This window comes from Astyanax mexicanus, chromosome 7, assembly GCF_023375975.1.
Source record: "Astyanax mexicanus isolate ESR-SI-001 chromosome 7, AstMex3_surface, whole genome shotgun sequence".
Taxonomy (NCBI): Eukaryota; Metazoa; Chordata; class Actinopteri; order Characiformes; family Acestrorhamphidae; genus Astyanax; species Astyanax mexicanus.
This window is the reverse complement of record NC_064414.1, coordinates 15,244,459-15,258,626: the sequence shown is the minus strand read 5'-3', so window position 1 is coordinate 15,258,626 and position 14,168 is coordinate 15,244,459. Positions and strand designations below refer to the sequence as shown.

Sequence of the window (14,168 nt, the reverse complement as noted above, 5' to 3'; positions counted from 1 at the left end):
TACTGGGCCCTGCATTTCCAAACAACAACAACAACAATTTCTTTGAATTGGTGCATTTTCTGAAAGAGTTCATTGTTGCCAGATGAAATAAAGTCCTTAATCAATGTGCTCCTGTGCATCTAACCCCTTACAATTAAATTATTGTGATAACACAAATAACCACTCGACTCTTTCAGATATTATAATTATTCTTATGATTTAAAAAAAGGCTCGGACACTTCGGATCAGACTCTCCTTTTAAAACTCCGCCCCCTCCTTCAGATTATTATAAACAACAAAACCAGCTTCTGAGCAGACAATAATAATAATAATAATAATAATAATAATAATAATAATAATAATAATAATAATAATAATAATAATAATAATAATAATCTTTGTCTTTCTGATAATCATTTTTTTATAGAAGCAAAAATACCCGTACCGTTACTAAATGTAAATGAGAAGAGAGGCAATTGGTTGGCATGTGGGGCTGGAGATCTACAGTGCGTAGCAACAGCAAATCCCACTGTTTAGGCAAAGGTATCAGAATGGGGCTTTGTCAGTTTGCATGTGTGGACGTTTCTGCACAAACGCTATTTTTATTATTTTAATTTTGCTGTTTACGTCCTAACTTTCCTTTTGCAGACTCGCTCCGCCCCGCCGGATCCAGAGCCGCAGTTTCCTCCCCGCGGTCTCTCCGGTAGAAGATGCTGGAGCGGTTCTGAAAACTGATTTAACTTACTCTCTCCGCTCGGTGCCGAATACGCTCCATGTTTTAGTGAAATGCGCCGCGCATAGAGGCCGTCTCCCGCAGTGGTTTAAGCGGCTGCGGCTCATTAGCGTCATTAGGCGGAACAGCAAGCGCTGATAGACAAACGGGAGGCCTAGAGCTGCGGATTTAACCGGTTATATCTCTGCTGATAACCTCTCTGTCGCACAATGGAAGAAATTCTGCGAAAGCTCCAGAAAGAAGCCTCCGGGAACCGGTATAAACCGATCCGGGATGCGTGCACCGCGGCCCTGGGTAAGTCTAAGCCGGGATAAAATCTGATGTGTAACGAGCAAAATACTCTAACCACAGGTTTCTGCCTAAAAGCCCAGACTCTCTGTAGCTATAATATGTGATAATACATTATAGAATATCCACGTGACCTGTCAAATTCTACATGTTACATAAATAAATAGAACTTAGATTCTTCTTCACTTTAAAATGAGTGCAAAATAGAAATATCCCGATCCAATCAGTACATGTGTTTCAGGTGTCGGATAATTTAATATATTTCTGTATTCCTCAAGGCACCATTAAAGGACGAGGACCAGCATCACTGAGAAGAGATTTCGCATGATAAATGAAACCACTTTTTAAAAGTCTGCAAACAAAGAATTAGGCACATCAATAACTATAATAATAGTATATTATTATTATTATTATTATTATTATTATTATTATTATTATTATTATTATTATTATTTTACTTTTTTTTAAATAATAAATTGTTTTTTTTATTAAAATGCAGATTACATACAGGGAAAAAAAAGCCAAAGAAGAAGTCACATTTCACTGTTGACTTATCAAAGTATGGGTGTGTAGAGATTCAGAAAAGAGATTGCACTGCTGATGAAGCATTATCTGAACATCACACAACACTGGAAGCTACTTCCACACATTAAGTTGTGGTGGGTAGAGTTAGTCTGTAAAAGAAAAAAATAGTACACAACTTCAGCTTTTGTTTTTCTAAAACAAAAGGTGTGCGTACAAATATACATACAGTACTGTGCAAACGTTATAGGCACCTAAGCAAATTACAAAAAATAATTTATCTTAGCAAAAGGAGTGTTTTGCCTATAAAAAAGCACCACATATGGTTTAAACAAATGCAAATAAGCATAAATACAGTAAAAAGTAACAAGAATTTCTCATTTTTAGGTAAGTATGTTGTAACCAGAGCCAAGCTAAAAACAAAGTGTAGTTTCAGATTTCTCCTGGATGACCTCAGCCAGCATGTTCATGTTCAGTTCCATCAGCAGATTTAACATCAATAAGTTTTGATTTACCAAACCAGGTGTTCATATGTAGAGAACTAGAAATAACACTACTAAACTTGGATGAGGAGAGATTAGGAGATATTTTAAGGAAAACAGTGCTGTAAAAGCTTTTTGTAAAATTGCTGTTTATATGTATTGCAATGCTAGTGTTTTCTCAGCTAATAAACACTTACTGCCCGGATAAAAAGCTTTTTCTTTACAATGTTTTCTTAAAACATTTGCACAATGCTTATACCCGTTTGGTAAGTGTAAAGACATTTTGGAACTTTTAGCACTTCACTCCAGTGATGTTTTATCACTAAATACCTAATATAAGAGGAGGTAATACCCATAATCTTTGCCTTGCAATAAACTGCAGCTGGGTTTTATATTGTTTATGTCAGGGGTGTCTAACCTACAATAGACATGGCTTGTATCCTTAAATCTCTCTCGGCCAGTGCTCTCATCAAATTTATTTTCAAGTCTGATCAAAAAATATACTATATAAACAACATGTATTTAGTGAAAGTTTGTTTCGTACTAAAATCCACAAACTGCAATTTTACTTCTGGTAATGTACAACCCCAATTCTAATCATCATCTTCTCATCATATTCTAAAAGAGAATATGATGATTTGCAAATCCTTTTCAACCTATATTAAATTGAATACACTACAAAAACAAGATTTGTGTTGGACGGTTTAAATATCCTCTCTGGTATGCATTTTTCACATATCACCACACCGAGCAAATAGTCCAACAGTTTAAGAACAAGATTTCTCAACGTGCAATTGCAAGGAATTTAGGTTTAGGAATTTAGAAATTTAGATTTTTTTTATCTACAGTCCATAATATCATCAGAGAATCTGGAGAAATGCCCATAACCTTCGACCCCTCAGGCAGCACTGCACTAAAAACTGACATTATTCTGTAACGGATATTGCCACATGGGCTCAGGAACAGTTCGGAAAAACTATCGTTCATTGCTCCATCTACAAGTGCAAGTTAAAACTCTGCCATACAAATCAACAACACCCAGAAACACTACTGACTTCTCTAAGCCTGAGCTCATCTGAGGATGACTCAATAGACTGACGCAAAGTGTCCTGTGATCTAACGAGTACAAATCATGTATGTTGTATCCTTTGGGCCAAAGAGACTGCCCGGATTGTGCTCTGCGCATCTCTTATGTTATGGGGGTGTGTTATGGCAGGTTCCTAGCCCAGTTTTTCAGTTGCCGACAGTTTTTTTGTGGATCGCCGACAAAAAATCTGCTCACAGGGAAATCAGGGATCACTCAGCTCTCACACAATCGCGTAGTGAAAGATCGCGTACTGAAAGATGCTGGGAAAAGAGTGTGAACCTACCAAATAAGTTTGAGGCCAGTCTGACTCTGCCTGTGGTCGTTACTGACTTACATGCTCTAATGCTTTGCACAGAGTAGTTTTGTTTAGCCAGCAGGAAAGCCATCAGTACAGTAACATGAAAAATGGTTGTGGAATTGAGGAAAACAGGATAACCATAAGCTTTTGGAATGGCTTTCCCAGCGTACTGACGTCATCCATATAAAAAATATGTGGATGGTTCTTAAATGTTTAGTCTGTGACTGGAAACCAACAGATTTAATTGAATTCTATCAATTTTGCCAATATGAGTGGTAAAATTTCCAACCAGAATTCTGACCAAAGCTTGATGTTAATATCTTTCAAATGCGTCAGGTCTGTGTGCATTACTAAGAGTTATTTAATCAAATATTACATGGGCTGAATGTATATATTTTTTTCCTAAATGTATACCGTTGACCAAGTGTTGATTTCAGATCCTGTAAGAAATACTTTTTCATGTACATGTATCACATTTATAAAAATTTTCAATAACAATTATACTTGTTATACCTGTGTTTGGCCACTGAGCAGTTGTTGCACAAGTCTTTTAATATTTTTGAACTGAGAAATCAGTCCAACACTTAAAACCCTTATTCACAGCTATCTTGTGTTTTACCATCTACTCACTTCTATTTACTTTACACTCACTGCCTTTTTATCTTCAGCTTGAGTCTCATTGCTGCATATCGGAAATGTACCAAAATTCAGTACAAAATGTTAATGTGGTCCAGATTAAAAATATCATATTTATTAAGGTTTTTGCTGTTCACACTGACACATAAATAAACACAAAAATATTTGGGCCATAGCCTTTTTACTGAGTAACTACGCAGACACAGGCTTTCTTAAATAAACAGTTCCTAGTGATTCAGACTTATGCATTTCTTTCGGCTCTAATTTTCCTCATTTTGTGTTTTGACAGAAACACTTGAGACTCAAAATGAATCGATTAAAGCATCACCATCTAAACTGAGGTAAGTTATATGATGGCGGGGGGGGGGGGTGTCATTATCTGCAAAATTAGCACTGCAGTATCTACACATTTGTTTTTTTAAATATGCTAAATATTCAGTGTAACAATGAGGTTTCCTCCTTTGAGCTCATTGCTAAGTTATGTAGTGCTCTGCAAAGTTGGATCAATTGTCTATAGGCGCTGTATAAGATGTGATATTGCCCAACTCTAACTGAGATATAAAAAAAATCCAGAATTTTAGCATATTTGTAACAGAAGTCAATGATTCAGAATGTAATAATACTAAAAATAATAATGCACTCCAAATATCTCCATCTATCCAGAATTAAAGTAAAATAAGCAGATAATAATAAACAGATATAATCTGTCTCTAGTAGATATTTAATAGGAAGTGAGAAATGTGTGAATTTTTCTTTTGCTTAAAACAGCAAAAAAGTAGTACCCTAATGTGATCTTTAGGGGTGAGTGTTATGGCACAATATTTCAGGGTATAATATCATTCACGGTATTCAAAAATGTTTGCAATATCACGTACAATACGATATGGCACAACCCTAACCCTCTGTTGACTATATTGATGAAAAACAGCCTTTTTGTTGTCTGTGTGACACGCAATGCAGTCTCTCTCTATATATGTTAAGATGGAAATTGGGACACTTCCCATCACATATTTTAATTTAGAAGTAAATAATTTTTCTGCTCCCAGTACACCTGATCAACTAATGAGCTCATTAATATGCCTTTCAGAATAGCAGGAGGGCACAGTACTAGGATGGAGAGACATTGATATTAAAGTTGTTGGACTCATGCTGTAGACTATAAATTGGATTGGTCACCACCAAAAATGATATTGTTCCCGTTTAGCTTAAATGTACTATTTAATGAGGAGGCAGGCCACTGAGCGCTGTGTGGGAAATTTCTTAACGCCAATCACGGAGCCAGTTCAGAGGGAAAGTTCCGTCTCTCAGGAAAAACAGCCATTCAGCTTGCTGATTTTGTGCCGCACAGAGTCAGTGTGCTGGTGGGGTGAATGTCTTCCCCAACTAATCTGTATATACAGAGATTTTTCTAAAAGAAAGGTAACGGAGCTAACCATCTAAACTGTGATGATGTGTTTCTGATAGCTGGTTAAAAAGACTCGTCTCCAAATCCAAACACAAAGATCACACCCACTGTATGCTTAATAAAATACAGCTTGTGACTTAGTTAGCTTAACATTGGAATTAGATAGATAGAAAATCATGGTTTGAGAAAAAATTGTTCAGCCTGCCCTGATCAGCCAATAACTATTTTATTGTGTTTATTAATTTAGGATTGCAGGATTTACTGTGAGCTATAATGAGCAACTGATCAGCTAATAAACAATCCTTTATTGAGTTTACCTGTTAAAGTTCCTTAGCCCCCTATGGAACATAATTCAATCATTATGTATATCCAGCAGTGTATTAGACACATCATACCACCACTTACTGTACTTTACTAAGTGACTTTAAAGCATAGAAAACTGTGGAATATGCAGAACAGAGGGAATATGCAGTAGAAGCAGGAACAGGTTTAACTGGTCTAACGTGACTTCTGTTCATTTGTAGTTCACAGTGAGAACACATGTCCTAAATTGTAAATTGACCAGCTTTACACATGAGGCCAGTGATGAAATCAATGAATCACAACAATGACAATAAAAACAGCATCTGGATAATGTCTTGTTCTGCTAACAGACTGGGAGGGTTTGGGTTATCTAACGTCTATATTAACTTCTGCCCAAAATCTCTATGAAATGTATAGTTACATTCTTTTAATAAAAGGACACCATGATAAGAAGTGCTTTCAGTATACAAAATTAAAAACACAGGACCTAAAGCTACTGAGTTTTTTGTAAAAGAGTGGAGCAAATGTAAATGTACAAATATACACTGCGTTCCAAATTATTATGCAAATTATATTTTTCCCTGATTTTCCTAAATGGTCGATGCAAGTGACAGTCAGTATAATGAGTCATCATCCGTTAAGAGTACAAATCGAATTTTATTGAACAAACCCGATGATAACAGTATATTCTTCAAAAATGCACTGTTTCAAATTATTATGCACAGCAGTTTCAAAACATTTTATAGGTTGTAAAGAACTGAAAATGGTAATTTGTTGAATTTGCAGCATCAGGAAGATTTCACATTCACTGAAATCAAAAGCTCTTTCAATCGAAAACATCCTAACAGGCCAAGTTACATGTTAACATAGGAACCCTTCTTTAATATCACCTTCACAATTCTTGTATTCACTGAACTTGTGAGTTTTTGGAGAGTTTGTGCTTGAATTTCTGTGCATGCTTTCAGAATAGCCTCCCAGGGCTGCTGTTTTGATGTGAACTGCCTCCACCCTCATAGATCTTTAGCTTGATAATACTCCAAAGGTTTTCTATAGGGTTAAGGTCAAGGGAAGATGGTGGCCACACCATGAGTTCCTCTCATTTAAATGACTTAAATTACAAAGAATCTTCACTTAAATGACAAACAATCTTTGGGAAGAAGTCACACGTCAGCGGTTACTCAAATACGTCTTAAAGAGTAACAAGACATTTTTTCATTAATAGTTGAAATGTGTTGCACTTCAGTAATCTAACAGCCCTGCTTAAACCACTTAAAATTAAATGCAATTATTAAGAAAATTTAGATTTTCTTTATTGTTTTTGTGTTTACAAGTGCAAGTCTACAAGCTGATCTGATTACTTTTATTATTACAAGTAGTGGATGGTGGATTAGCTGCGATGGCTAGTGGCTAATCGGCTAACTGTATTTCCCAGCTAAATTAATCACTGTTTTTTAATAACGGATTCATTTCTTAGTGCTGGTTTGAGTGGGTAGGATCTGTTGTTTGATATTTGATGTGGATTATGGCTATAGTTCACTTGAGTTAGTTCCGAACGCCGGATTGCAGCTGACTGCCCAATGCTAGCTAACTGTATTACTCTATTATTTATTTATATCTGTTAATCCATTAGATTGATTTTTTCTTTAAAGAACCATATGTAATATTTATATTGAATAATACTACTGTATATTAAATAAATTAGCATTTATTCAGCACAAAAAACTCGACAACACATTTTACGTGTGCTTTGAAATGCACGGGGCTTAGAGCAGCGCTGGTGTGTGTGTGTGTTTGTGTAACAGACATGTGGATTGGACATTTAGGGAAATACGGAACAAATTGCATCCTGTACAGTGTGGTTCTTCCTTTTACTTGGTCTGATTGGTTTAGACAGGGATATCAGCCTTGAACCACACAAAGACAGCTGGTCGCGCTGGTGCCAAAAAAGAAGAGAAATCGCCCTCTGGGTATTCTTTGCAGCATGAGATGATGCATTGTCATACATGAAGATAATTTTTCAGTGGAAGGCACGGTTATTCTTTTTGTACTATGAAAGAAAGTGGTCAGTCAGAAACTCTATATATTTTGCTGAGGTCATTTTCACACCTTCAGGGACCCCAAATGGGATACCAGCTCTCTCCCCATGATTCGGCCCAAAACATGACTCCGCCCCCTTCTTGCTGATGTCGCAGCCTTGTTGGGACATGGTGGCCATCCGCCAACCATCCACTACTCCATCCATCTGGAGCATCCAGTGTTAGACGACACTCATCAGTGAACAAGACTGTTTGGAAATTATTCTTCATGTATGTCTGGGCCACTGCAGCCATTTCTGCTTGTAAGCTCTGGTTAGGGGGGGCAGAAGAATAGGTTTATGCACCACAGCAAGCCTCTGGAGGATCCTACATCTTGAGGTTTGCGGGACTCCAGAGGCACCAGCAGCTTCAGGTACCTGTTTGCTGGTTTGTAAAAACATTTTAGCAGCTCCTCTTTTAATCCAATTAACTTGCCTGGCAAAAACCTTCCTCATTTTGCCTTTATCTACATGAACCCATCGGTGCTCTGAATGGCAAAGACATGGAACAGTGGTGAACCTTTCCAGGAGTGGCTGGTCACCCAAAATTACCGCAAGAGCGCAACGATGACTCATCCAAGAGGTCACAAAAGACCCCACAACATCATTCAAAGAACTGCAGGCCTCACTTGCAAAAATGGTCTACATGGCAGAGTTCCTAGACGAAAACCACTGTTGAGCAAAAAGAACATTAAAGCTCGTCTCAGCTTTTCCAGAACACGTCTTGATGATCCCCAAGACTTTTGGGAAAACATTCTGTGGACCAATGAGACAAAAGTTGAACTCTTTGGAAGGTGCGTGTCCCAGTACATCTGTAGTAAAAGAAACACTGCATTCCAGAAAAAAAGAACATTATACCAACAGTAAAACATGGTGGTGGTAGTGTGATGGTCTGGGGCTGTTTTGCTGCTTCAGGGCCTGCTCCACAATGCTGTAAAAGACTCAAGTTATCAAAAACGCTTGGTTGCAGTTGTTGCTGCTAAGGGTGGCCCAACCAGCTATTAGGTTTAAGGGCAATCATTTTTTTTCTCACTTAATTATAAACACCTTCATTTAAAAATAACATTTTGTGTTTACCTGTGTTGTCTTTGACTAATATTTAAATTTGTTTATTGTTCCAAAACATTTAAGTGTGACAAACATGCAAAAAAAATTAGGGAATCAGAAAGGAGGCAAACACTTTTTCACACCACTGTCTGTATATAATTCAATGTGTATAATTCTAATAATAAACAGAAGTACAAAAAATATATATTTCTTTAAAAAAAATATTTTTGATTAAAAGTAATTTCAAAAATATTGTTCTAAGACACTATAGGGTGGGATTTGATTCATATTGGCAAATGTGTTACTACTTTTCATTTTATGTTTAATTAACAGCTTGCAAAGTTTCTTGGTAAAATTAGAAATATAATTAAATATAAGATCATGATTTTATTTGTTGAGAGTAATTTAATATTATTAAATAAGAAATAGGTCATATTACACAGCACTAATTGCAACAATTATTAATTTACAGAAGTGTAGTAATAATGTTTTTGTACAGATGATTTATGGAAAATATTTAGGTTATCCATCTATCATCAGTTCCACTTAAACTAAACATCAGTGTTGTATGTGCCAGTACAATTATACCAGCAAATACTTTCCGATAGTAATTCTTAAATTTAATGCTTTGATGACACCAAGAAAAAGAGTAATTTCCTTCTGAGACCACAGGACTTGGTTATGGAGTGTGTGTAAACTGTGAGGGGGTGTTTTCCCTGCTAGCCTGGTATGGTCGTGCTCAGGTTTTTTTCTAGTGGGTTTAGCTGATTTTGAGTTAGAACGGAGAGATTTCCAGAAACACTGCTGGAGACAAAGAGGAAAAACATCCAGCTAGGGCAGCCTAGTATTTCTGTCAGTGTTTTATGTCATCAACAACTGAAAGAGAAAACAAATTACACATACTAGTATATTTCAACAATATTTATTGGTTTAAATAGGCCTGTCAAGGACTTCCGGTTCGACCATGTAGAAGACGGACGTGAGTTCGGGGCTCTCCTGATAATTTTATTTTAAACAGCTATTCCATCGAATCTTACTTTTACTTGGAATTAAAAATTTAGTTGCAATCAGTCAGTGAACCTCCTGGACTGTAATGAGTGGCTCGAAGCAAAAACAACCGGGCGTTCAGCCTGCAACACGGTCCAACACCAGCCTCGCAAGCAAACTAGCCACAATGGCGGCTACCTCAGCACATGACACGAAGAGCCAGCATATGGAGAAAGACCCCGCTGAAACTCTCACCATGAGCCAGCTAGTTTCTGAACTGGCTAAACAACGACATGGACTCCTGGAAGACATGACTGTCCTCATCCATGACTGAGTGAAACCATTGCAAGCGTCAGTAGACGCATTACGGGAGACAGTCAACACCTTCCAGAGCAACTGACTACAGCGGAGTCCATTGCGCGCGAAAACTTTGAGCGGCTCACCGTCGCAGAAACTACCATCAAATCTCTTCAGGCTCAAAACGCATCCCTACTTGACCTTGAAAACAGATCTCGCAGAGCAAATCTACGGATTATCAACGTACCTGAAGGGAGTGAAGGTGGTCAGAATCCAGTAACTTTCATATCCAATATGCTGGTGGAGGTTATGGGCGCAAACGTGTTTGATAAACCGCCGGAGCTGGAGCGAGCGCATCGCTCTCTTGGCCCAAAGCCAACACACGGGAAACCACCGAGACCATTTATCGTGTGTTTTCACCGATTTCAAGAACGGGAGTGAGTCCTCCGTTGGGCTAGGCAACACGAGCTGACCTATAAAGGATCCGCATTAAGGATTTACACTGATTTGAGTGCCGCGCTGGTTCGGAAGCGCGCTGCTTTTAAAGAAGTCAAGCAGGCGCTATATGAGAAAAACATCCGATTTCGCCTGTTACATCCTGCTCGCCTTCAGGTCCTGTTCGGAGGTGAAACTCTGCTTTTTGAAATACCAGAAGAAGCCAGCACTTTCTACCACCAGCGTGTGATGGGACAGGATTGAAGCCACCGCCCGCATCATAGATCATCTTTTCCAGCCTTGAGTCTGTAAGTTTTCATTTACGCGACTTTACGCACGATGGATACTCCGGCTGATAACATCTTCGTTGATGGCCGGGAAACATAAAATGGCCCCTTCACTCCGAAGAGCCAGAAATAAAAGCACTCCAAACTCCACTACAGCCCGTGGAGACTTCTGCTTTGCTGGTTACTAACTGGAAAGTTCCGTCAGCAGTTGGAGCAGGACGGCAACGCTCACGCATTCAGTAGAGAAGTGTGTGCTAAATGAGCTACTCGACTCAGAGTCTCTATTTTCACTGGTTTAGTACTAGAATTAGCAGCCTGAGCTAGCCTGCTACACAGTTCAGAGAGCGGAGCACGTAGAGAGAATTATCAGCCTGAGCTAGCCTGCTACACAGTTTAGAGAGCGGAGCACGTAGAGAGAATTATCAGCCTGAGTTAGCCTGCTATACAGTTCACTATAAAGTTAGAGCACGAGGGGCAAAGTTAGCAGCCTGAGCTAGCCTGCTACTCAGAAACAGTGTGATAACATCCAAAACTGGTTCTCAGTCCGACAACCACTTAGCAGAATGTACTCACATAACTCTCCGACAGTTACTGACTCGAAAATAATAAACACTACTGCATGTTTTTCACTTATTTTCGTGTACTTTCTCATCCCTTTCACGTCTCTCTGACTCCTCGCTTCTGCTTCTCTATAGTTCCCTCTCGACTTGCTTTCTCTGCAGCCCAACCTAACCCATGGTTCACTGCTCCCGCCCACTCTCAAAGCTGATTGGCTGGTAGAAAACGGACCACAGAATCTTATAGGCTCAGAAAGAGTTGGAGACTAAAGTTCTCAGAGCTGAATATAACAGATTAATTAAACAGAAAATATACAGGAACATGTATTACAAATTTTACAACAGTTTTCTTTAAACACAAAAAATATATATATGAAATGAACTCTTATTTTTAACCTGGGCTACACCCTCCCCCCTTTAAATGGTCTGAGTGTCCCCATACAGACACTGAACATAACGTTTTATGACCTACCAACATTAAGGACTAGCAGTGCATTAACCTAACCTTATCACTATGCCCCTATGTATAATAGTCATGGGCTGATCTGTGCACTTTCCTGGCTGGTCATAAGTTAGCCTTATAACTGGTTTTACTTTTCTTTTGCCTAATGCTATTTCACACTGATCACTAGTGCTAGGGGGTGTCTCAATAGTAATCATCTGTTCTCTCTTGTCTTGCACCTTGACAAAAGTTTCATCCTCTATGGGACAATTCTCCTCCAAGTCTTCCTCACTTATCTCTTCCTTGCTTGGAACATCCATCAAACAGGATTCTGTCTCTGTAGGGTCCCCTACAGGAGAGATTTGTTCTCTTGTCCTCTCTCTTGACAGAGAAAAATGAAATTCAACATCCTCATCGGATTCATCAGTTTGAGAACTTGTGCAGTTCTGTTGCTTCTCATCAGAATCACTTTTAGACAACCTCAGGACAGGTTTAGCTGTCTTACTGCGTGTCAGAGGGCTTGCATTGAAAGGCACTGCATCCGAGGAAGAGGGCATCCGTACCCACTGTCCAATTGCCAACAGGTGGTCTCTATGAAGAGTCCTTATTCCACCCATACCAGTCTCTGGCTTCACCTTGTACACAGGGATGTCAGGAAACTTTTGTCAGGACTACATAGGGCTTTGGGTTCCACCGGCTCTGCAGTTTGTGCTTTCCGGGTAGGCCAAGATTTTTAACGAGCACTCTGTCTCCTTCATTCAGGACTTGATGACGGACCAGCTTATCATATGAAGCTTTGTTTCGGTTGTGTCTTTGGTCAGATGCCTGTGAAGCGAGCTTGTAGGCCTTGTGTAGATCCTGCCTCAGCCGGCTAACATACTGAGTGTACGTCACATCACTTCCACCGTCCGGGGAAGTTCCAAAACACACATCAACTGGCAAACGAGCTTCTCTTCCAAACATTAAGAAGTAAGGGCTGTAGCCAGTGACATCACTCTTAGTGCAATTGTAGGCATGCACTAGCTGACTAACATATTGACTCCAATCTCTTTTCTTGGCAGGGGGAAGTGTTCCCAGCATCGATAACAATGTCCGGTTAAAGCTTTCCGGTTGTGGCTCTCCTTGCGGATGGTAGGGGCTGGTTCTAGACTTCCTCACTCCCATAATCAACAGAAGTTCCTTTATGAGTCTACTTTCAAAGTCACGACCTTGGTCAGAATGAATGCGTGCAGGTAAGCCATAGTTGACGAAGTATTTCTCAACTAGAACTTTGGCAACTGTATGTGCCTTCTGATCTTTGGTTACATAGGCTTGGGCATATCGGCTGAAGTGGTCAGTGACTACTAAAATATTGGCCATTCCTTTGCTATCTGGCTCTAGAGACAGAAAATCTATACAAACTAACTCCATAGGACCACTACTGACTATCTGGTGTAAAGGAGCAGAACGTGGACTTGGACTTTTCCGAGCAACACATTCCTCACAGCCTTTAATGTAGTGTTCCATGTCATGAGCCATCTTTGGCCAATAAAACCGCTTTCATCACGGTAGTTCTGTACACTTCAGGTAGCACCAATTGAACAATTTCAGGTTCTTTTATCAATTTCTCTGTACTTTTATCAGAGACTCTGTACAGCAAACCATTCTTTTTTTTTTTTTTTTATAATTTTATTTCTAATTTTTCCCATTTTCTCCCCAATTTACACGGCCAATTACCCAACCCATTCATTAGGACTCCCCCTATCACCAGTGATACCTCAACACACCAGGAGGGTGAAGACTAACACATGCTTCCTCCGATACATGTGAAGTCAGCCACCGCTTCTTTTCGAGCTGCTGCCGATGCAGCATTGCCGAGCAGCCAGCGCGCTTGGAGGAAAGCACAGCGGCTCGGCTCTGGTACATCAGCTCACAGACGCCCTGTGCTGCAGACATCACCATAGTGATGTGGGGAAAGAGCGCCATCTACCCACCCAGAGGGAGCAGGGCCAATTTTGCTCCCTCTAACGCCGGCAGCTTGATGGCAAAGCTGCATGAGCTGGGGTTCGAACCGGCGACCTCCTGCTCATAGTGGCAGCGCTTTAGACCGCTGGACCACTCGGCGCCCCAGCAAACCATTCTTGACTGTCATTTTTCCACTTTCACGCCTCATCAGAGACATAGCTGAATCTTTCTCATCCACATCAGATGACCAACGGCCTGTACTCAGCGAGTTTTTCACCTTGTTAATTAGTGGATCCTCAGATTGTGCTCTCTTCAGGTCTTCTCTGGTAAGTTGTTCCATCTGACCTCATCTCATCTCATCTCAT

At 39.5% G+C, this 14,168-nt stretch overlaps 1 protein-coding gene across 3 annotated transcripts in view; it reads left to right on the top strand.

Annotated features, from left to right (window-relative positions):
* Positions 1-446: 446 nt before the first annotated feature.
* Positions 447-14,168, top strand: part of arfgef3 (ARFGEF family member 3) — a 150,691-nt gene continuing 136,969 nt past the window's right edge. For 2 of the 3 annotated variants that reach the window (XM_049481296.1, XM_049481297.1), the window contains exons 1-2: positions 447-1,006; positions 4,315-4,366. In XM_049481296.1, coding sequence (XP_049337253.1) covers positions 922-1,006; positions 4,315-4,366 — 137 coding nt within the window. In that variant the 5' untranslated portion in view covers positions 447-921. The remainder of the gene's footprint in view (positions 1,007-4,314; positions 4,367-14,168) is intronic. The other variant, XM_049481295.1, reaches the window with a different exon arrangement.